This window comes from Aptenodytes patagonicus, chromosome 21 (assembly GCF_965638725.1).
Source record: "Aptenodytes patagonicus chromosome 21, bAptPat1.pri.cur, whole genome shotgun sequence".
NCBI classification, from domain to species: Eukaryota; Metazoa; Chordata; class Aves; order Sphenisciformes; family Spheniscidae; genus Aptenodytes; species Aptenodytes patagonicus.
In genome coordinates, this window is record NC_134969.1 from 486,592 (window position 1) to 507,290 (window position 20,699).

Consider the following 20,699-nt stretch of genomic DNA (forward strand, 5'->3'; position numbering starts at 1 on the left):
TGCCCCACTGTCACTGCATAGAGTGGGCCAGGCACTTTGCTTGTCTGGCAAGACAGCAGGATCCCGAGCTGCGATCACTACAGCAGCTGTCTGTCTGTTCCCCTTTTTCATGGGGGAAGTGAGCTGGGGAGGAGATAACAAAGGGTTTCCTGGGCACTTTCTGGTGTGTGCTGACTAGAAGAAAAGGAATGACTGAAGGTGTGTGAGCGTCTCTGGAGATGGCCTGAGGCAAGGGAGTGTCTTTGCTTGGCCATTCTGGCACCATCTTCAGATGTAGGTTACAACAGGCGTCTGCCGCAGCCTGTGTGCCAGTGCTAGGGGCATGTTCCTGCAGCTCTCCCCTTGCGGCTGTGGGGTCGGCCTGGAGCCTCCCCTCTCCAGCTGCCTGCGGTCCCGCACTGCCATGGGGAGGGCAGGCACAGAGCCAGGTGTGCAGGACCACAGTTTATCCTGCACAGCCTCCCATGTTCCCTATGTGTGCGTGTGCTTCTCTCTCCTGTCACACTGTGAACGGCTCTCTCTGCAGGATCCCGTAAGCTGGAGTACAACGGACAAACATGGCATGAACATTGCTTCATATGCAGCAGCTGCCAGCAGCCCATCGGGTCACGATCCTTCATCCCAGACAAGAAGGATTATTACTGTGTCCCCTGTTATGAGAGCAAGTTCGCTCCTCGCTGCACTCGTTGCAAAAAGGTATGTCTGGCCCGACAGCCCAAAGTCCCTGAGTTCTCTGATCCAGGGACATGTTCCCCAGTCCTGTCTGAGCCCCACCAGAGAAGGGTTCAGGTGCCAGCACTCCGGCTAGCCGCTGGTTGTGCGCTGCAGCCCATTTCCCTGTGCCCGTGTGTCACCAGTGTGTGCTCTCTTCCCGCAGACCCTGACCAAGGGAGGAGTGACTTACCGGGATGAGCCATGGCACAAGGAGTGTTTCGTCTGCACAGGCTGCAAGACCCCCCTGGCTGGCCAGCAGTTCACCTCCCAGGATGACAACCCGTACTGCATCAAGTGCTTTGGGAACCTCTATGCCAAGAAGTGCAGTGCCTGCACAAAGCCCATCACAGGTAAGCAGAATGGCCCTGGTTATGGGGTGCTTCTGCAGGGCAGGGCATGCCCTCCTTCCAGACATGTGGTGACTTCTCTGGGTGAAGCTGCCCTCTTGAGTGCACATGTGACCCAGGCCCTTATGATGCTTATACACATCTCCACCATGCAGGCTTGTTCAAGTGTCTCCAGGCACTTCAGGCCTCCCGGGGACAAATGCTGGGGAGAGCAAGGTGCCCTTAGGTATATCCCTCACAGAAACAACGGCAGCTGCTTTTCCAAGGAACCCCATGAGAGAGGATCTCTGTTGCAGTGGTCCTAGGGCCATGTGTGTCCCCTCATCTGCATCTTTCAAAGCGGTGAACTGTGCCCCGTGGGAGGAATTCCCTCTGCCCAGGGGTAAAGGCTCCCAAAATGACCCCTTACAGGGTGATCTCGTGTCTCTAGCTTGCCTTGTTTGAGGCTGGTTGCCACGTCCTATGGAAAGATTGCTCACAGACAAGGAAAGCCAGAGACTTCCAGCCACAGCTGGAGCAGCAGCTGCTGCAGGGGAGTCTGGACCTGTCATACCTGCCTAAGACAGGGGAAGCATAGGGTCCTCTTCTGCAGACACCCCTGAGAGGGTCTGGCCTCCTCCCTGTCCTCCCCCACTTGACCTTTCCCTTTGCAACTCGTGTCTCTTGCTGCTGGGAAGGCAGGCAAAGACATGAATCAGCTGGTGACTCAGAGGATGACTCTGGCTGAAGACAGTGCAGCTCCTGGGCACCCTGCTTCCCGTCTGGTCCTTATCAGTTTGTCGCAGTCCCAGGGAGAAGGGGGTCACAGCCCACAAGTCCAACCACTGCTGGCAGAGGAAGGAAGCTTCCCACAGAGCCTCTGCAGGAGCCTGGCCCTGGGCTGGTGGCAGGAGGGCTTTTCCCAGGATATCACTAGCACTGTCCTTGGAAGGAGCTGCTCCAAGCAGTGCTGCCAGGAGCTCCTGACAGCTCCCTTGTTTGCTGTGATGGTGCAGCTCCGCTCCCTGCTCCTCTCTGGGGAGAAAATGGTGATTCCGGTCCGAGGATCTCAACCCTGCAAAATCTGATGTGAAATCGTTTTGGACCTCTTCCCCCCCAAGAGTGGAGATTTGTATTTCAGATGCATTCGATACTGGGGGGTGTTTGGGTGCCACAGTGCAGCACTGCGTGTGAAGACCTGACTCAGAGATGAACAGGCCAAGACTTGGTCTGTGTGGGAAGCTCGTCCCAGTTTTCCCAGGGGTTCTAACGCTGCACTCTGTCCCTCCCGTAGGCTTTGGCGGTGGTAAATATGTCTCCTTTGAGGACCGTCACTGGCACCATAATTGCTTTAACTGTGCCCGCTGCAACACCTCGCTGGTCGGGAAAGGCTTCATCCCTGACAATGATGAGATCCTGTGCCGCGACTGTAGCAGCGACCTATGAGCCTCCGAGGACACCGTGGGGCAGGGGCTTTCTCTATTCTTCAGGGTCTTTGTGCCAGATACCCCAACAACATTTCAGGGGCAGCACACGAGGCACAAGAGATGGGGGCTGACCCCGAACCGCGGTGTGTTCCGGGAGTTCCTGTGCCCCTCCCTGAAGGCTAGAGTACGCTATGCTATGGCTCTGTGCAGAGTCAAAGCTAAATAAAGTTGAAAAAGGAGCTTCAATACCCCCCATTATTTACTCTTTCCTTTTGCTTCCTGTCTGACCAGGCACAAGCTGAGCCCAGGGCCCCAGCTGAGCAGAGGGCAGCAGCAGCAGCTTCAGCGTTGGGCTGCTGGATCTGCACGCTGGCAGCATGTATTTGCTCCCCTTGGCACAGGGCTGACTTTTCTCTTTTGCCCATGTCTTCCCTTGCTCTGTGTGATATAAGGCAGCAGCTCCTGGTCCATGCGGCTTGGTCGTGCTGGCCTGTGTAGCAGATGGCTTTGCCAGCACAGCCTTTTCCGTACGTGTGGCTGGCCTGTGGCACTGCTCAACCCGGGCATGAAGGGTGCTCTCTGCCGCGTTTAGGAGGTTTGGGGACACCAGGCTCGAGTGTTGCCAGGAGAAGAGCATGTGTCCTGGCAGGTGGGATCCACCTCCAGATTTCTGTAGCCACCTCACCATTTGCGGGCCAGACCCTTTGCTCTGCACATCTCTGTGGAGGTGCTCTCACTCAGATGTGGATGAGGAGCTCAAATCGCTCGCAGGTACGGGGCGTTCTGCTCCTCCCACCTCCCTGCCCCATTCCTGTCCACCTGTACTGTGATCTCCCGTGGCTGCCTCTGCGGTGTCTGAGCTGGAGCTAGTGGGTGTCGGCCCACTGGTGGTCCCCCCTGAGATGCGCCTGGCTGAGCCCCAGAGAAGGGCGTGCTGAAGGCTGAGAGCACCAAGGGCTTTATTCCTGCTCCATCCCTCTCACGGGGAACCATGGGACGGGGACTGCCTTACTGAGCCCAGCTGCCAGCGGCACAGGTAACAATGAAGACCTTTCGTTAATTTGTGGAGGGGAGTGTTGCCCACAGGCTGTGGCTGCGCTCGGTGGCTGCTGGGAGTGCCAGAGGGGAGGGTCTGTGGGAACGCAGGGCTCCAGTGCGGAGGTCAGCCGAGGGGGCAGTCGGGGTGTCCACAGCCTGCTCCTGCCAGGGCTGAGTGTCCTCCCCTGCGGCGGACAGAGAGCGGTGGCTCCCCCAGCCACGCTCATCCCTCGCTGTGTCCCAAACGAGAAGCAAAGCAAAGGTGGGCTGCCCTGAGGAGGGGCTTTGCATCTCCCAAGTCCCTGCATTGGCCCTAACTGTACACAAAAGGACATCTTTAGTCATCCCAGACTCACACGAGGGTTTGAGCCATCTTTGCCTGATGGCTGAGCTGGCCCTGGGCCCCACTAAGGCCCCTCTGCAGTGGGATGCTCATGCCTGCCTTGTCTCTACATCCCTTTTGCTTCTGTCTTGCTGGGGCACTTACGCTGACCCTGCTTTCCTGCTTAGACAGCCACGTGCTTTTCTGAAAGCATCTTCTTGTGATTTTTTTCCTTTTGTACTCTTTTGTCATGAATATCTGTCATTTTGTAACCAACTGCAGGATGAAGGGGCTAGCCCCACCCCCCAGGCTTCACTTAGGAACAGAAAATGTTATGCATGTTGAAGTGTTATTAACTCTGTATTCAGATCCTTGTTGAACCCTCGTTTGAAAGCTTTGATGCAGGCAAATCAGAGTTTGTGTTTGCTATTCTGAGGAGCTTGGAGCAGTCTCTAGAAGGAAGTGTCCTAAACCTCCTGTATATTTCCTACGGCTTTATATAATAAACCATTTTAGCGATGCTTGCTCTCATGTGTTTCTCGAACAGCAGGCACAGGGCAGAGCGCTGTCTGAATTGGTGTTGCAGCTCTGCTCAGCCTTGTCCTCGCCCCTAACCCTGTACTGGGGATGGCTGATCCCCCTGGTGCTCATGCCTCCCCCTCCCCAAACCACACGCCAGGTACCAGTCCCGTTGGGTTATGGCAGAGGAACAGCAGCTCCCTCTTCCTGCTGTGGGGCTGCAGTGGGTTCCTGGTGCCAGGGCTGCCTGTCTGTCCGTGCCTGCTGTCTGTCCGGGCAGGCTGTTCTGCAGGACGGGCCTGAGCAGGACTCAGCCAGTGCCAGTGCTGCACAGGCACGATGCCTCCGGGCTGGCTGTCGGGTCGGGCTCAGCAGCAGCCAGGATGCTCCACTGCCGTGGGAGCTGGTCTGGATCGCTGCGATACCGAATCATATCCCACTGTGCAGACAAGCTTCCTTCCCCCTGCGATACGTACTCCCCAGTCCACACACGTAGGCTCTCGGGAGGAGGTTTGGTGAGGAAGTTGCTGTAGTGTCCAGTCGGGGTAACAGTGGTCTCCTGGCAGCTTTCCCCGAAGTGGAGCATGCTCATTACTCACTTTTATCAGCCGGGGAGCCATTTATTCCCTTAACATCTGAAACTATTTTCCACAGATTTCTTTACATTTACTAACAGCTGCCACGACTTCCTCTGGGCTTGCCTGCCCCAGCACCCGGCTCCGTTCCCTCTGCACGGTGGCTTGGTTCCTGCGGGTGCTGCTCCAGCGGCACGACAGGCACAGCCCGTGGGACCCTGGCACAGACTCTGTGCATGCACATTCCTGGCTCCTTCAAAGGCTCCTGCTCTGGCAGCTAATGGGGTTTTAAAAGTAAGAGTTTTATTGCTGTTGCTGCCCGGTGACCTGTGCCAGGCTCTGGTTTTGCTGCTGCTCAGCCTCAAAGGGTGAGCGAGCAGCTCCAGCCAGGGAGGTTTCCAGCTGAGCCTGTCCTCCAGCAGGAGCACCACAAACCCTTGTTTCTGCAGCGCTGTTTCCAGGGATTAACCACAAAAGGTTTCTGTACAAAGGGCCCCCGGGCTCCTCTTTCAGTCAGCCTCAAGAGCCTCACGTTTTTAGCCAAAAAAGGAAATGACCCAGCTGCACGTAGCACTGGAACATCTGGATTTTATCCCTGTCATGAATGGGTCATGGCTATGCACAGCCCAGTGCCTGATTTACAGGAGGGGGAGGGTGATGTCATGCACAAACATCCCTCGAGACTCCCAGAGTGTGGGTCTAAAACAGTCATGAAAATACTATTAAGCACAGGCGAACAGTGCAGGGGGGAGGGCAGGGCTGGGGCTGCTGCACGGGGTGAGGTGGGAGCAAGGAAACTTGCTGGGAGTCCAGGGCAGCACTGGGGGTGTATAAAGAGGCCCCAGCATTAACCAAATGTGCCCAAGCTGTGCTTGCCTGTGCCACCAGCACGGGATCAGGGACTGCATTTGCAGCCCCAAATGGGCAGAGGCAGGTCCAAGCCACTGCCTGCCCCAGCCCCAGCGAGGTGTCCCAAGAGGGCTGCTTGCTCTGGGCCAGGGTAAGTGCTGGGGTGAGAGCAGGACCCTGCCATGGGCTGGCTGGTGCAGCCACAGGGCTTGGGCAGGGATGGGGATGGGGACAGGGACATGATGCTCCCCAGTGCCTGGAAACAGCCTGGTGTCGCAGACCAGGGCACCAGAAGCAGCTTAGCTCAGTGGTGACAATGGCTGCTCGCTGCTGGCCGTGCAGCGGTGCCCATGCTGGGCGTCTGCCGGCTGTGTGCTTCCTCCGCTGGGGACGGACACGGCTGCTCCTGGCTTGGGCTTGCCGCAGGCAGCGGTTTCACTTCCCAGGGGTTTGTTCTCTTTCCAGCCAGAGTTTCCCCCGGAGGAGGGCTGAGCCACTGGTGTGTCAGATATGGTCTGTGTGGCAGTGACGTGTGCCGGTGTCCCAGAGCTGACAGGAGCTGCACGGCTGGGGAGTGAGCTCTGCCTGCATTTGGGCAGGAGGGAAGGGCTAATTTCAGCTCCCAGCTGCCTGCTGGTGTTTGCCCCTTTTCCAGCTGTAGCTGCACACGGGTTCAGACAGCGTGTCAGATTACTGTGCTGGTAATGCCTCATCTGAGCTCCCCAAACCGAGCACGGACCTGCCTTGGCTGCTCCTGCGTCCCTCCAGGTGACCAGTCAGGAGGCTGCGCCGGTCCTGGGTGAAGCTGGAGGCCCTGGGTGAAGCTGGAGGCTCGGGCTTGGCCCCACAATGGTAACAGGCAGGTCTCCAGGACAATCGCTGCAGGTCCCAGGGCTGGTGGGAGAGCCAGTGTTGAAGGGTGAATAGCTCTCCTTTGTCTCTAGTGTTAGGAGGTAGGGATGTGGTTATAGCCAGGCTGAACCCTGTGAATACTCCCCCAGGTTTTTTTAGTTGTCCCTTTGTCCCCACCCTGCCAGGGCATCGCCTAGTGAAGGTCCTGGGGAGGTGGGGAAGGAGCAGTATCTCAGCACAAGTAGGTTTGCTCCCATCGTCCCACCTTTCCTTCCAGGAAAACTGTGCGATGTCCCTCCCTGGTCTGTCCCGCAGCCATGGGCACAAAGGCTGCTGCTGCGGCACATGGCACCGAGGGGCTGCAGGGGCTGCGCTGCTGCCCCAGGACAGAACGGCACCTCCTGGAGCAACCTTCTCCCACCGGAGCAAACCTTCTTCCAGATGTGCTGCCATTTGTGGGATGAGGAGGAGGGAGGCCACGCAGGAGCTGGTCTTGTCCCACCTCAACCCTCCTAATGCCAGCAGCCCAAAATAAAGAGGCAATGTGCCTGGATGCAACATTGCTAGATTTCAACTCCTTCCCTTTCCAGGGATGAAGTTTCATGCAAAGGGAAATGGAAGAACACTAAGTTCAGAATCTTATCTCTGTTTTTATTTTTAGACAGGCATTCATGAGGAAGAAATGACGTACTTTGGGGCAGCCTGTAGTGCAAGAGAGTAATTAAAGACAATAGTCTTACCTTCAGTATCATTCTCTCCTCAGTGAATTGGCTGTTCCCAGGGCAGGATCATGTTTATCTGCCATAATTAAGCCCAATTTTTTTGTTGTTGCTTTTGGCTTAAAGTAATTTATCATGTGTGGTAGAAAAATATGAATAATTTATTTGTGAGTTAAAATTTAATTATAGCTTTGCATTTGGTAAAGTGGGGGCAAAGTACTGGCATGATCTCTCCTTGGCATTTAGGGTGGATCTGAAGAAGGCAATTAAAATCCAAGTACAAGAGGAAGGTTGCAGCCATGGTTTCTGTGGGAGGACTTCCACCAGGATCATGTCACTCAAGCACAGTCACGTTGTTGAAAGCCTGTCAGGCAACAAAAGTCTGCACTTCCCAGGTACCAAGGGCAACAGCTCTGACCCATGAGAGACAGAGTGAAGGCTGCATAGCAGATCCTACATGCTTATTTCTTTCAGGCATGTTCCAGTTTGGACTCTGATTTATGACCGTGTAACGCTGCTGGAGCCTGTCAACTCTGCCAGCTGCTGGCATCCCACCTGCGTGGGATGGGGAGGGTTTTCTCCCCCGGCCGCAGGGGCGCAGGGGCTTGTACCGGGGTGGGTGCACGGTGCTGGCCATGGGGCCAGGAGCTCTGCCTGTGCGGCTGTGATGAGCACAAGTGACAGGGACACCCAGCGGTGCCAAGCCTGAACATTCCCTCCCTGCCCTGCGTTCAGCCCTTACCTCAAGCCCAGCTGCTGGAGGTGATTTTACAAGCTGTGTGCTATGGATAACAACTGCGTCTGGGCTAAGCGACCATGCCTGCAAGACCCCGTCTGTCCTGCTTCCTGGGGCTCAAGAGTTTTCTCAGGAAGGCAAGGTGGAGGCAGGCCTGCAGGTAGCTCAGAGTCACTGCACGCTTTGCCTTGGCTCTCAGCAGCCAGTGCTGCACGGGGCTGGACGCCCCGGCCCGGGGCAAGCCCTGAGGAGCAGTGCTCCCCAAAAGGCAGGCCTGCTGGGGCCCTGATGCTGCATGAAGGCTGCCTTCAGCTTCCAGATGGGTCTTGGAATGTGCAGGGTGAATGTTTACTTAAGCAAGCTCACAATAATTTTGATAAGGGTAATTAAAGCCATGACATTTTCTAAGTACTTCTTCCTGTTTTCTCTGTCCTTGTTGCGTGTGTTCTGCAGCAATGCTGCGGCAGAGAGGAAGAGCACGTGTACGCAGAGGGCAGCATGTGGGCGCATGGCTGAAGGATGCTGTGCAGGGTAGAGTTGCTGCGTGGCTGCAGGAGGGGGTGTTGTCTGCACGCCCTGCGCTTGCACAGTGGGTATGAGCGAGTTTTGGAGCAGTTGTCCATGGTCAGGAGGACTTCAGGCACATGCGCTACCAGGCCGAATGCTGTGCTGAGTTTCCGGGAGATGCCAAGGCTGTTTCAGAGTGCACGCAGTTGCATTTGTGCACGCATACTACTACGGAAAACAGCCGTGCTAGCAGTGTTTGGAACAGGACTTTTGGGTATCTATTTAGCTTTCCCCTCCTCCATTCCCTTCTCTCCCACCTTCTGACACCAGCCCAGCCCCTTCCCACCCCTCAAGATTGCCCCGAGGCTGCTGCCTGCTGAGATGGGAATGGTTTCACAAGTGTCTCCTGCTTTTAACTTTGCCTTCTCCACTTTGCTGTTGCTTCTCGAGAAAGGTCATTGTGCCTCCAAGGCTGGGGTCAGTCCTGATCCCAAATCCAATGCCAGCATCTCTGGGCAGTCTATGCCACCAAATATGGTCAGCGCTGGGGAGAGCCGCGGGCAGGCCTGGAGCGGCTTGGAAGGCAGCCATCAGGAGGGCTCCTGCCTGCAGAAATCCTCCGGGTGCTGCGGCCAGCAGGGCTGGGCTGGGCTGCTGCAGTGCCAGGGTCCAGCCGCTGCCACAGAGGGACAGGCAGGACTCCTGGCAGGCAGGCAGGGCTGTGCAGCGTCGCAGCTCTCCTGGGCACAAGGCTTTCCCTCCTCTCCCGGCAGCGACTGCCGCACACTCACCCCGGCTCTCTGCACAGCCTGGACAGCACAAAGCCCGGCTGCTCTGCATAAAACAGCATTTTCTTGGTGACTGCTAACTATTTGAGTATAATTTAAGCTAATGGCCTCATACAACACAACACTCTCCTTCACTGATTTACTAGACTAGGAAGCGTAAGCAGTCACCGTGGTGGCAACCCTTTCCCCTGCTGAAAGCTATTTGCAGAGGGCCTTGTGCATGCAGCCAGCTCCGTGCGCAGGGATCCAGCCCTGCCCCTGGCCACGAGGGTCTGCCTGCCCCTTGCTGGGCTTCCCTCTCCAGCCCCTTTTCTCTCTCGACCATCAGACTTGCATCCCCTCCTGCAGAGAGGGCAGCTCCAGGGCCTGGCCCCGGGCTGGAGTGCCGGGGGCACCCGGGAGGCGAGGCGGGCAACTGCTGCCACACCTGCCACCAGTCCCCTGCTCCCAGGCTGACACACGCAGGCCCTCGGCGAGACACTCTCTCCCCCAGCCACCGTCCCAGGGAGCCGTGCTCTGCAGCAGAGGAGTCCGGCGGCGGAGCGCAGGCACGGCCCGCACACACCCACCCGTATGGGGCTCTGGGGTCCTGGCCAGCGTGTCCCTGTGGCCTCAGCAGCGAGGGGCACGCAGTGTACTGCCAGGCCTCTGCCAGAGCAGGATGTCGAGCCTAATAACAGCAGTGGTGGAAATGGTGGAAAAAGGGGTGCCGGGGAGCTTTGCAAGCCCCTCTGTGGACTCCAGTGCCCAGATTCTGTCCAGGTCATGCTGTCGGCACCTTTGGTTTTGTTGTTGCTTTTCTGGCACTTGCGCAATGATCTGTCTCTCCCTGGCAACAGAACGACTAAATAGCTGCTCGCAGCTGAGGCACTGGGGAGCCAAGACCACAGAAATGCCAGGGACCTGCTCCACGGGGCCTCCAGCTCCTCAGGCCTCCTCTGACGTGGGCTTCGGCCTGAGCCCTGCCTCCCCTCCCCTCCAACCCCGCTGCCGTGGCTGCAGTGTGCCGGGTGGGTACCACCGCTGTCTTCATGCCTGTATTTCCTCCAGCAGCTGCTCTTGGCACTGAAACACCTCTCCCACTGGCCTCAGCCCCTGCTGCTGTTTTCTTGAGCGGGCAGATGGGACAGAAAACAGCAAGCTGTTCCTTTGGCTGTACTGTCAGGTTAGCAGCCTTCCTGTGCCTTATCACTGCGCCTAAAACTGCAGCGCAGGTCACTTGTGCGAAGGAACAAATGCTGATGGCAGAAATCCCTTCCTTCTGGCTCCCCATCTGCAGAGGAAGCGCTGGGGCCACTATCAGATCTCTGCGGGCTTCTCTGCAGCCCTGTGGCATCTGTGCAGGGGTGGCACATGTCTCCCCCGTGGCCGGGTGACAGCACGGCCACGCGAGGGCCACCAGCGCCCGCTCGTCGCCCCGCACCGCGGCCCTGCCCGGGCAGCTCCCGTGGCACCGGGCCAGTTTTTCACACGCAGGTGGACGCCTCCAAGGCCTCCTGCTCCGGAGGGTTTCGCTCAGCAGCCGCCGTGCTGGCAGGGACCCCGCGCCCGCCCTGCAGCGCTGGGGCCGGGGGCCGAGGCCGGGAGCCGAGCGGGCAGCACAGCCCCGCCGCGGCAGCGAGCCGGGCCCGGGCCGGGCGGTGACGCCCGGGGCTCGTCGTGAGAGTGCCCGGAGGAACGGAGAGGAACCGGCCCGGTCCCGCCCGGGGGACGGGGACCCGTCGGCCCGAGGTGGCTCCGGGCCGCAGGGGCAGGGCCGGGCCGCAGCCGCCTCCTGCCGGCGGCCCCGAGGCGGCCAAGGCCGCGCCGCTGCGGGCCGTGCGCTGCGGCCCGACCCTGGCAGCCCGGCACCGGGCCTGGCCCCTCTCCCCCCGGCACCGGGGCTGCCCCCCGCCCCGCTCCGCCCCGCTAGCACCGCGGCCGAGCGCTGCCGCCGGGCCGCAACCTCCCCGCCGGGCCGGAACCTCCGCGCCGGGCGCGGGCGGAGCCGGAGCCTTCCCGCGGGACACAGGCCGGGCCGGAACCTTCCGGCGGGGCGCAGGCGGGACCGGAAGGGGGGCCGGCGGCTTCCGGGCGGGCGCGGGAGGATGGAGACCATCCTGGAGCAGCAGCGGCGCTACCATGAGGAGCGGGAGCGGCTCATGGACGTGATGGTGAAGGAGATGCTCACTAAGAAGTCCACGGTGCGTCCGGGGCCGCGGGGGGGCGGGGTGGCCGCGGCTCACCCTCACCCTCACCCTCACCCTGCTCCTCTCCCCGCAGCTCCGCGACCAGATCAACTCGGACCACCGGACGCGGGCCATGCAGGACGTGAGTGCGCCGGGACCGGGACCGGGACCGGGACCGGGACCGGGCGGCGGCCTCGGCAGGCCTGGGGCGGGCTCCGGCGGCGGTCCCGGGAGCAGCGCGGGGCAGGCCAGGCCTCTGCCTAGTGCTGCCAGAGCGCCCGGGAATGAGCGGGTCCTGCCCCTGGTAACGTCCTCTGTGGCATTTGGGGCTTTCTTTTGTTTTTCAGAGGTACATGGAAGTGAGCGGCAACCTGAGAGACTTGTATGACGACAAGGACGGGTGAGTGCTTGTACAAACACGTCGTCTGGTGTGTGTGCGCTTGAACGTCTGCTGGATGTGTTTTGCAGATGAAGAACTTGGGGGTTCTTTTAAGTCACTTGTAAATATACGAGGAGTAATGCTGCTATGTGAGACCAGGAATCACGTTTTGGAGACTAAACCCACTGGAGCAGGACCCAGGTTGCACATGGGATATGTACATGCGGGATATACGCATTTTGTTATTTTCTTGGTTTAAGCCATGGGGGGAGGCCGTGAGGTGCCTCGAAGGTTTGTAAGTGGAGACTACAGCATGTTCAGTGGGAGACGTGACCCGGAGCCTCAAACCGTAAGCCTGGTGGACTGTGAGATCTGATGTGACTTTTTGGGGTTTGCAGTCAGTCTTACTGGAGCTTTGTGTGATCAAAATGCAGCACTAGACCTGGAAAAAGATTGTATCAGTGTCAGCGTGTTTTCCTTTCCACTTGTAACCTGTCCTTTTTCATGAACTCGTAGCTTACGGAAAGAAGAACTCAGTGCCATTTCAGGGCCAAATGAATTTGCAGAATTCTACAACAGACTGAAACAAATTAAGGAATTTCACCGAAAGCACCCAAATGAGGTAAGTAGCTATCTACTTCATAAGAATAGGTGATTTGTGGTCTGTTGGACCTCATCCCTATGACAAACAGACTTTTTTTTCCCCAGTTTAATTGCCTTAATATACAAGCATTAAGTACACTAAAACGTCACTTGAGAAAAGATGATGTTCAAGGTTAGGTGGTGCTTCAGAGGCAGTACGTAGCTCCTGTGAGAGCAGTATGAGTAGGAGAAGATGTAGGATGCTAACCGTGTTCTCTGCTTGCTGTGTGTTAGCTCAGGAACGTTCTGCTGCTGAGCTGGTGTTTGGTCTTGCCTTTCTCATGCTGGCTAAAGTCAGATTTTTTTTCTTTGTGCAAAAGTAATGGTGAAGAAATGCTTTGGATACCTTTTCAGTTAGCAGTTTTATTGTTTGCAACTTACTGTGATTTTATATTAATTATTCTGGGACACTAGCTGAAGTAATATTTTTTTTCTGTAACTTCTGTATGTTCTTGAAGATCTGTGTTCCGATGTCAGTGGAGTTTGAGGAACTGTTGAAGGCCAGAGACAACCCGAGTGAAGAAGCTCAAAGTAAGTTTGTAGTTTTTCTTTGAGGCTAGTTTAAGTGAAAATATGGTGCTTGCTTGAGAGGTGTTATTTAATGAGTCGTTTGATCTGTTTTGCATGTTTTGAGTTCCGCTTCCCTTTTACTAAATGACTTCTGGAAATTGTTCTTTTGTTGTTTAAATTCTTCTGAACTGCAGCCCCCTGGAATATTCCACAGTAGTGGTGCTCCTCTTGAGGAATGTTCTAGTGTGCTTACACAGAGAAGCAGTCAGGTGTTTAATCAATGAGTATCCCATTTGCATTGTAAACATCTTCCTTAAGCATAAATTAGTCCACAGTTGGTCCTTCTCAAGTTCTAAAGCATATATATAATAAGTGGGGAAGATTAAGCTCATAATAAAGCTCTTCATGATCTTTCCTACAGATCTGGTGGAGTTCACAGATGAGGAAGGGTATGGACGATACTTAGATCTGCATGACTGCTATCTCAAGTACATTAATCTGAAATCATCAGAGGTAAGTGGCTGCATGTGTCTGGGCAACTTCAGTGCTTAAGGCCGAGGGGTTTTTCTTTGGTTGGTTCATGGTTATTTGTTGTTTTTCTTTCCTTATGTAGATAAGTTTGTTGGTTTTTTTTTTTTTTCTAAATAGCTATTTCAAAGTCACTTTGCACATACAGCTTGACAGCGTCTGAATTCTGAATGCGGCTTCATGACTCTCCTCTTTTGTTCTCTGCAGTTGATATCTCTCTATCGTTAGTGTAATGATGGCCTCTGTTTTCTGCCACCAAGTACTGATAGGTGTCTAAGGCAATGTGTTAGTGCACAGAGAACCCCGGGCCTCTGCAGTCCAGAATAATGGCATGAGCTAGTGCTTTTCTTCTGGTCTGGTAACTGGAAACTGGATGTTAATTTGGCTGCATGTGTATAAAGTCTGACTCAAACTTCTTCATTCTTAGAAATTGGATTATATCACTTACTTATCCACGTTTGACCAACTCTTCGATATTCCCAAGGAGAGAAAAAATGCTGAATATAAGAGGTGAGCCTTTTTGCCTACCTGCTTCTTTTATGACAGTTGATGAGAAGGAATTTGTTTCTTAAGTGTACAGCTGCTAAGAATATAATTAACGGTCAAACTTAACTCACGTAAATTGGGTCACTGAGCTATAGTAACTCAGTCGTGTGTCTGAGCCCTGAGAAAACATGCAGCACAGCAAAACTGTGGAAAGCCACATTCTACTATGTGGAGGGACCTTACTTTATCCTTGTTAACTAGTGTATCTAGAAATCGTGTGTTGAAAACTGACAGAATCTTGATGACTTCCCTTTGGAGTACTAGAGGGTAATTACTTTCCGAAGATGTGGTTAGAGAAATATGTTTGAGGTTGATATTGAATTACCTGTGCTCGTGATTACTCTGCCAGGTACCTTGAAATGCTTCTTGAGTACCTACAGGATTACACAGATCGAGTGAAACCGTTACTGGACCAGAATGAACTTTTTGGGAAAATTCAGACTGAGTTTGAGAAGAAGTGGGAAAATGGGACATTCCCTGGCTGGCCGGTGAGCAGTTGTTAAGCCTGTGTGAATGCTTCTGTATTTGTGATTGGTTTTCTGTGAAACATTTGTGTAAAGTCATCACTGAGGTTAAGTCTAATAGCAAGGTGTGTAGTTGTGTATCACAAAGATGCAATTTAATACTAACTTGAATTTGAAAACCAACGTGATCGGTTTGAAACGAACCTTTTTTAAGGCTTGCTTATTTTGTATCTTTTCTATTGTCGCATTGCTCAGTTTAGCGAGAGAATTTTTCTCTGTGAAATGAACTGCTTTTCTTGATGTTAGAATATTATATTGCATGAAGTGTTGTAGGATGTCACAAGGATCTTGCATGTGGATTTTCTTGGCAGAAAGAGACCAGCAGTGCACTCACTCATGCTGGAGCCCACCTGGATCTCTCAGCATTTTCCTCTTGGGAGGTATGTTTTCAGTGCTCTGCACTTAGTGCTTAATTTTGAGCAGGTGGAAGCTTAGTAATTTTGTTTCTTTTCATAACTTTACTTGCTGTGCTTTTGCCTCTGGCTCTGTGCTCTCTGAATAAAACTTTGATTATGCTGATGACTTAATTTCTCCCATAAGGGGGATGTAGCTTGAAAGATCTGGTTAGATTTGTCACATTCCTCATTTTTCAGTGAGGAGTGGTGCACCCTTGACATTCCTTTCTTGAATGCTGTTCATTGTTTGTTGTTTGGGTTTTATTTTCTTTTTTAGTGAGTTAAAATGGACATGCATCCATATTGTATTTGTTTAATAGCTTCTCTCTCATTGTGATTTACTTTAATTGACCAGGAATTGGCCTCCCTGGGACTGGACAGGTTAAAATCGGCTTTGCTGGCCCTGGGACTAAAATGTGGCGGGTAAGGTGCAGCCTCTTCATAGTTCCTTTTCAGTTTTTGAGGTCTTCCTGTCTTGCATTCCTTTATGGGATACTTGTTTTGTTGTCTCTATTGTACAAGTATTACTTTAATGATGTTTGAAAGACAAAACATTGAAAACCAATCAGGGGATACTGCGATCTACTGTTTTGAAAAGTGTCCTGTACTGAAGTCTCTTGTATAGAAAAATTTGGCTTAAGGAATGAAGACAAAGATAGTAGGAAATCTCATGATCTCTTAAAAGCTAAATTTAGAATTTTGTTGCATGAATTCATGTTCTTGGGAAATGTAAAACTATGGTTTGGACTCATCTCCTCCCTGCTTCTCCACAGGACTCTGGAAGAGCGTGCTCAGAGACTTTTTAGCACTAAAGGCAAATCCCTAGAAGCACTTGATCCTTCCTTGTTTGCTAAGAATCCAAAGACAAAAGGAAGCAAAAGGTGAGTTCCTAAAGGTCGTTCTCAGGTTGGTGTTGTTCTCTTCACTTGGATGAGAAGTATTCTATAGGCATCACTCTTGTATAGTTGACAGAGAGATTCTTGGAGTATTAGTAGGTTTTCATGTTAGAACCAAATGGAAGATATCAGAGCTGAATAGTTTGTGTACAGTTTAGTTTACACTAGCTGTTTGGTACTTGTTCCTGTTTTCTTGCTGTACAGAAGTCAAATGTGTCTTTAGGAGTTCAGTGTACACGTGATGTTTGCAGTTCTGGAATGGACTTCATAAAGTTTCTTTATCTATTTCCAGAGACACTGAAAGAAATAAAGATCTTGCATTCCTGGAAGCTCAGATTTACGAGTATGTAGAAGTTCTTGGGGTAAGGATTTTATTTTGTCTTTGAGCTTTTTATTTCAGAGCTGTCAAATTGTTGACTGGAAGATCATCCACATCTTTATGCAGTGCTTTCATAGACAGCATGCCCAGAAGAGTTATTTTCATGTCCAGAATCGTAATGTTTTAAAGTGCATGTTAGCAGGTAGCTTTTTCTGTCAGTAAGTAGAATGTGATGGATTACACTTATATTTCCATTAGCTAAATATTTGCCAGGCTTTTGTGAACAGACCCAGATTCGGAGGCTACATGTTCCCTTGGAGAAGCCTGTCTTGTCTTTTTTTTTTTTCTTCTCTTTTTCTAGGCACCACATCAACATAGATAATTTTTATGCCTAAGTCACAGGATACTGCAAACCTTTACTTGTTCTGCCTTGATGCATGCCTTAAGTCCTTGCTTAAGTTTGGGGCAATTGCTTTTAGCAGGGTGGCTGTTGCTGTTAGCTTGTCATCTTGGAAGTGCTAATGGTAGTACAAGTTTTTCATTCTTTAGAAGTAGGAAATGTTATACTAGAAACTTAAGTTGTTGGGCTAAATAAAGTGAGAGTTCTCTGTTTCTTACTGGTCTTCCATTCCCCTCCCTCTGTACATTGAGGAAGTGTTTCACACTGCAAGAGTTTGCCCTTATTTTGTTGCTGTCATGTTGTGTGAACGATTCTTTCTGTTTTCTCGCACTCTAGGAACAGAGACACCTCACTCATGAGAATGTGCAGCGTAAGCAAGCACGGACAGGGGAGGAGAGGGAGGAGGAGGAGGAAGAGCAGATCAGTGAGAGTGAGAGTGAAGATGAAGAAAATGAAATAATTTATAATCCTAAAAATCTGCCTCTTGGTTGGGATGGCAAGGTAACTGAGATTGTCAGGTCTGCAAAAGTGGGAGATGTCACTGACTCCACACCACTCTTCTGTTTGAACGTGCCTTGCCATTTGGCCTAATCTTTGTTTCTTTTCGCTTGTCAGCCAATCCCATACTGGTTATATAAATTACATGGTTTAAACATCAACTACAATTGTGAGATTTGTGGTAACTACACCTACCGAGGGCCCAAGGCTTTTCAGCGTCACTTTGCGGTAAGTAATGTTTTGCTACAAAAATATCAGTACTATGTTCAGATAATCTTTATAATAAGTAACTAGTAAACCACTGGAGTGCCTGAGTGTCACTTCTTCCACTTCTAAAATGTGGGTCTGGGCTGATGCTGCAGGGCTGTGCGATTGGAACTATAAAATATGTAGGGCATACTAAGATCTCTTCTGCAAATTTCTGTACAGTCCCTTCTTGTTTGAACGCTAATTCCAGTATCCAGGTCTGATTGGTGCAGAGCACCTATTGACTGCCAGTGTATTGTTACTGTCTGAAATACCAAAAAAATATTTTTATAGAGGTTTTTAGGACTGGTAGATTTGTATTTTGATAGTATTTGTTTCACCCTGTCCAGATGTTAATATGTCTTTTGGTCTTTGGCATTGCGGATGAAGTGGCATTCCCTCTCGTACACTGACCTCTTGCCTCTTCTCCCCAGGAGTGGCGACACGCTCACGGGATGAGATGCCTGGGCATTCCCAACACTGCGCATTTCGCCAATGTCACACAGATTGAGGATGCAGTCTCATGTAAGTAGTGATGGCAGAACAGGGAACATGTGGCATAATGCTCATATTAGCTCTCGCCAAAAATTTGTCTTGCTCTATGACCAGAGAGTAGTTCCGGGAAGGAGGGTAAGAAACATGGTGCATGTGGAATGATCCTTCCTTGGACCATCCCTCCCAGCTCTTAAAAGGAGAGTGGCTTTTTTTCTTTGTTGGATACCTGCAGGAGTAGATGCTTGCTGGGATTGCCAGCGAAGTGTTCATTTGTTGCCAGCTGTTTTGTCTGTGGTGCTTTGTGTATGAATTCTCAGCCAAGTGCAATGGACCACCATTTTTTTAGGCAGAGTGTGGCTACATCATCCCACGTAACTCTTTACTTAATTGATATTCGTCATCATCTTCATGGGGAAGCCAGAAAAACCTTCAGAAATGGTAGAGCCTATAGGCAGATTTTGAAAGCCTACAGTGCTTAGGACTTAGTGTTTATAATTTAATGCGGCTAATATGTGCTGATGTTTTGAGGAGGCTACCTCATGCAGAGGTTGTTTCTTGAATCTGCCCCACTTAGGTTAACAGATACAGGTTATGGTTCCTAGAGGTAAATTAACTCTTGCCTGGAAGAAACCAAACAGGTAAAGCCTTGATTTCCCAAACAAGCTGCTATTACCTTTGGAGCTGTATCTCTGAAGTAGTGTTTTTGGATCTTTGTCTCGTGTCCCATCCTGAATGATCACTTTAAAGCCTTGTTTGCTTTAGTTCTTGTGCCTTTCAGTAAACTGAACAGGGGAATGGTATATTTGTAATGGTATTAGATACTTCCCGGACTGCTGAAGTGACAGTGTCTTAAAAGAAAGTGGGGGGAAAAAAAGCTCGTGTATATTTTACTAGATTAAAAACTAGTATCTCCAGGGAAATGGCATCAGATCCTGTATGACTTTGTATTTACAGTGTGGGCAAAGCTGAAACAACAGAAGGCTTCAGAGAGATGGCAGCCCGATACAGAGGTGAGATGTTATAGAGGCATTTGGATGTCTCTAGTCCTGTGTACATGGGAACCCCCCCCTTTACCTTGCATGAACTGTCTGGCTCCGTCAAAAGAATTTCTAAGAGAGTCCCCTGCACGCTGGAGAGATAAGCGGGAACCTACGCTGCTGGTTGCACAGCTCCTGTTAGTGGTGATGTATGAAAAGCACTTCTTGTGCTGAATTGGAAAGCAGTTCTGATAGGGCAGACTCAGCCCTTTGTGTAAGAATCTTTTAATACGCTGCCTTACAGTACCAATGTCATCTTTGCTTTGTGAGAAGAAAAAGGAACTGTTGTGAGCGGTGTGTTCACTTATACTAGTGCCTTTTCTTAAACTTCTGTCTCAAACCATTTTTCAGCAGTATGCAGGGCAACTGTGGGAAATACAGCCTGTAGTACAGCTTGTAATTATTCTGGCGCTGGATAAGCTCTTCTCACGGAGCCTGCTGGTAGATCCACTGCATGCCTTCATGCAGAGAGGTTCTTGGCAGGATGGTCGTGTTCAGTAGGTGCTGCTGGAGCTAAAATTCAAATGCTGTAGTACAACCCGAGTCAGGCCGTGTCCAGGTGTCTCTAAACTGTTCATTCCATTCTAGGAGGAATATGAGGATTCCAGTGGGAACGTGGTGAATAAAAAGACCTATGAAGACTTGAAACGTCAAGGGCTGCTGTAGCTTTTCCCAAGTGAAGGATTTCACATCTGAAAAGCAAGTGGAGATGTGTCAGCAGCTCTGACTCTTCTTCAGTTTCTGGATTTTCTATGTGCATGAAGATAGATTTCAATGATACTTTATAGAATCACTTTCTAGTAAGCCCCTTGTGAAAAGCAGACTTGTGACGTTATTTTATATTAAAAAAAACCCCAACCTTGAAAAATAAACTGGTTTTAATTTAGGAAGTGCTGAGAAACTTGTCTCCTTTCATATGCTGGAAGGAAGAGATTTGATTATGGTATTTTTAAAATGCTTTTTACGTGTTTTGAATTGTCAGAAACAATTGCTTCTCTCTTATTCCTGTTCTGATGGAAATTTTTATGATGAGGATTGACTTTCTGTAAAGCACACATGAACATTGCATGCTGACAACGAGTAACGGTCCTATACTATATCTTGCTGTAAGCATATGGTTTTCTTTGGGCTCCTTTGCAAAACAAATGTATTTGGCTTGCATTGCTGCTTTTATCTCAGGCCTGCCTCCCTGTGGAGGTTTGGCCACTGGGATTTTTTCAGAGAATTAATAATAGAGCTTGATTTAGGTTGTGCTGTGTGGGCAGTTTGTGGTAATTTCTCCAGCACTGTGGCAGTCCTCGCCGCCCCTCCAGCCCCTCAGGTGGGGTCTCATTTTGGTATAGAGTTGGCTTGTGTGACATCTCTAGCCTCAAAAAAACCCTTTCTCTGTTGTTGCTGTGCAGGGCCATCTGCATCTCCAGATGCCGTGGAGCAGCAGGTAACAAACACTTCCCCCAGGTGATGGTTTGCGCAGCCGGTGGTTGGCAGGGGTGGGGCTGGTTGCTGGCACCAGGGTGCGAGCCTGTGCGGCAGGTACTGCAGCTGCTGGTGGTGTTCGGAGGCACTCCACCACTAGCAGCGGCTACAGGCTCTCACTGGTGCGCTGGGGCTTCGGGGAGCAGACGGACAGGGTGAGTCAATGCTGTGGGCTCTTTCCTTTCCCTGCCCTGGGGGAAAGTTGTTCTCCTTGGGATGAGGCCGTGTCTGGTGGGTGTTTGTTCCTAGCCTGCCCTGGAGCCGGGCT

At 51.8% G+C, this 20,699-nt stretch overlaps 2 protein-coding genes across 4 annotated transcripts in view; both read left to right on the top strand.

Annotated features, from left to right (window-relative positions):
- Positions 1-4,348, top strand: part of FHL3 (four and a half LIM domains 3) — a 30,998-nt gene extending 26,650 nt beyond the window's left edge. For all 3 annotated transcript variants that reach the window (XM_076357109.1, XM_076357111.1, XM_076357108.1), the window contains exons 4-6: positions 527-696; positions 878-1,064; positions 2,335-4,348. In XM_076357109.1, coding sequence (XP_076213224.1) covers positions 527-696; positions 878-1,064; positions 2,335-2,486 — 509 coding nt within the window. In that variant the 3' untranslated portion in view covers positions 2,487-4,348. The remainder of the gene's footprint in view (positions 1-526; positions 697-877; positions 1,065-2,334) is intronic.
- A 7,090-nt stretch (positions 4,349-11,438) lies between these two features.
- SF3A3 (splicing factor 3a subunit 3) lies at positions 11,439-20,213 on the top strand. The gene is made up of 17 exons (XM_076357249.1): positions 11,439-11,555; positions 11,635-11,682; positions 11,888-11,940; positions 12,436-12,541; positions 13,020-13,092; positions 13,493-13,584; positions 14,027-14,109; positions 14,495-14,633; positions 14,981-15,049; positions 15,420-15,487; positions 15,838-15,945; positions 16,253-16,322; positions 17,016-17,180; positions 17,295-17,405; positions 17,858-17,948; positions 18,873-18,928; positions 19,544-20,213. Exons 1-17 carry the CDS (start codon positions 11,460-11,462, stop codon positions 19,619-19,621), a joined length of 1,506 nt encoding a protein of 501 aa, XP_076213364.1. The 5' UTR covers positions 11,439-11,459; the 3' UTR covers positions 19,622-20,213.
- The last annotated feature ends 486 nt before the right edge of the window (positions 20,214-20,699 follow it).

Bases quoted from the DNA above. Each gene is read 5' to 3' on its own strand.
- SF3A3 (XM_076357249.1), top strand. From the start codon at position 11,460: ATGGAGACCATCCTGGAGCAGCAGCGGCGCTACCATGAGGAGCGGGAG. The intron at 11,556-11,634 runs GTGCGTCCGGGG...CTCTCCCCGCAG, and splicing joins TGCTCACTAAGAAGTCCACG to CTCCGCGACCAGATCAACTC. The intron at 16,323-17,015 runs GTAAGGATTTTA...CTCGCACTCTAG, and splicing joins AGTATGTAGAAGTTCTTGGG to GAACAGAGACACCTCACTCA.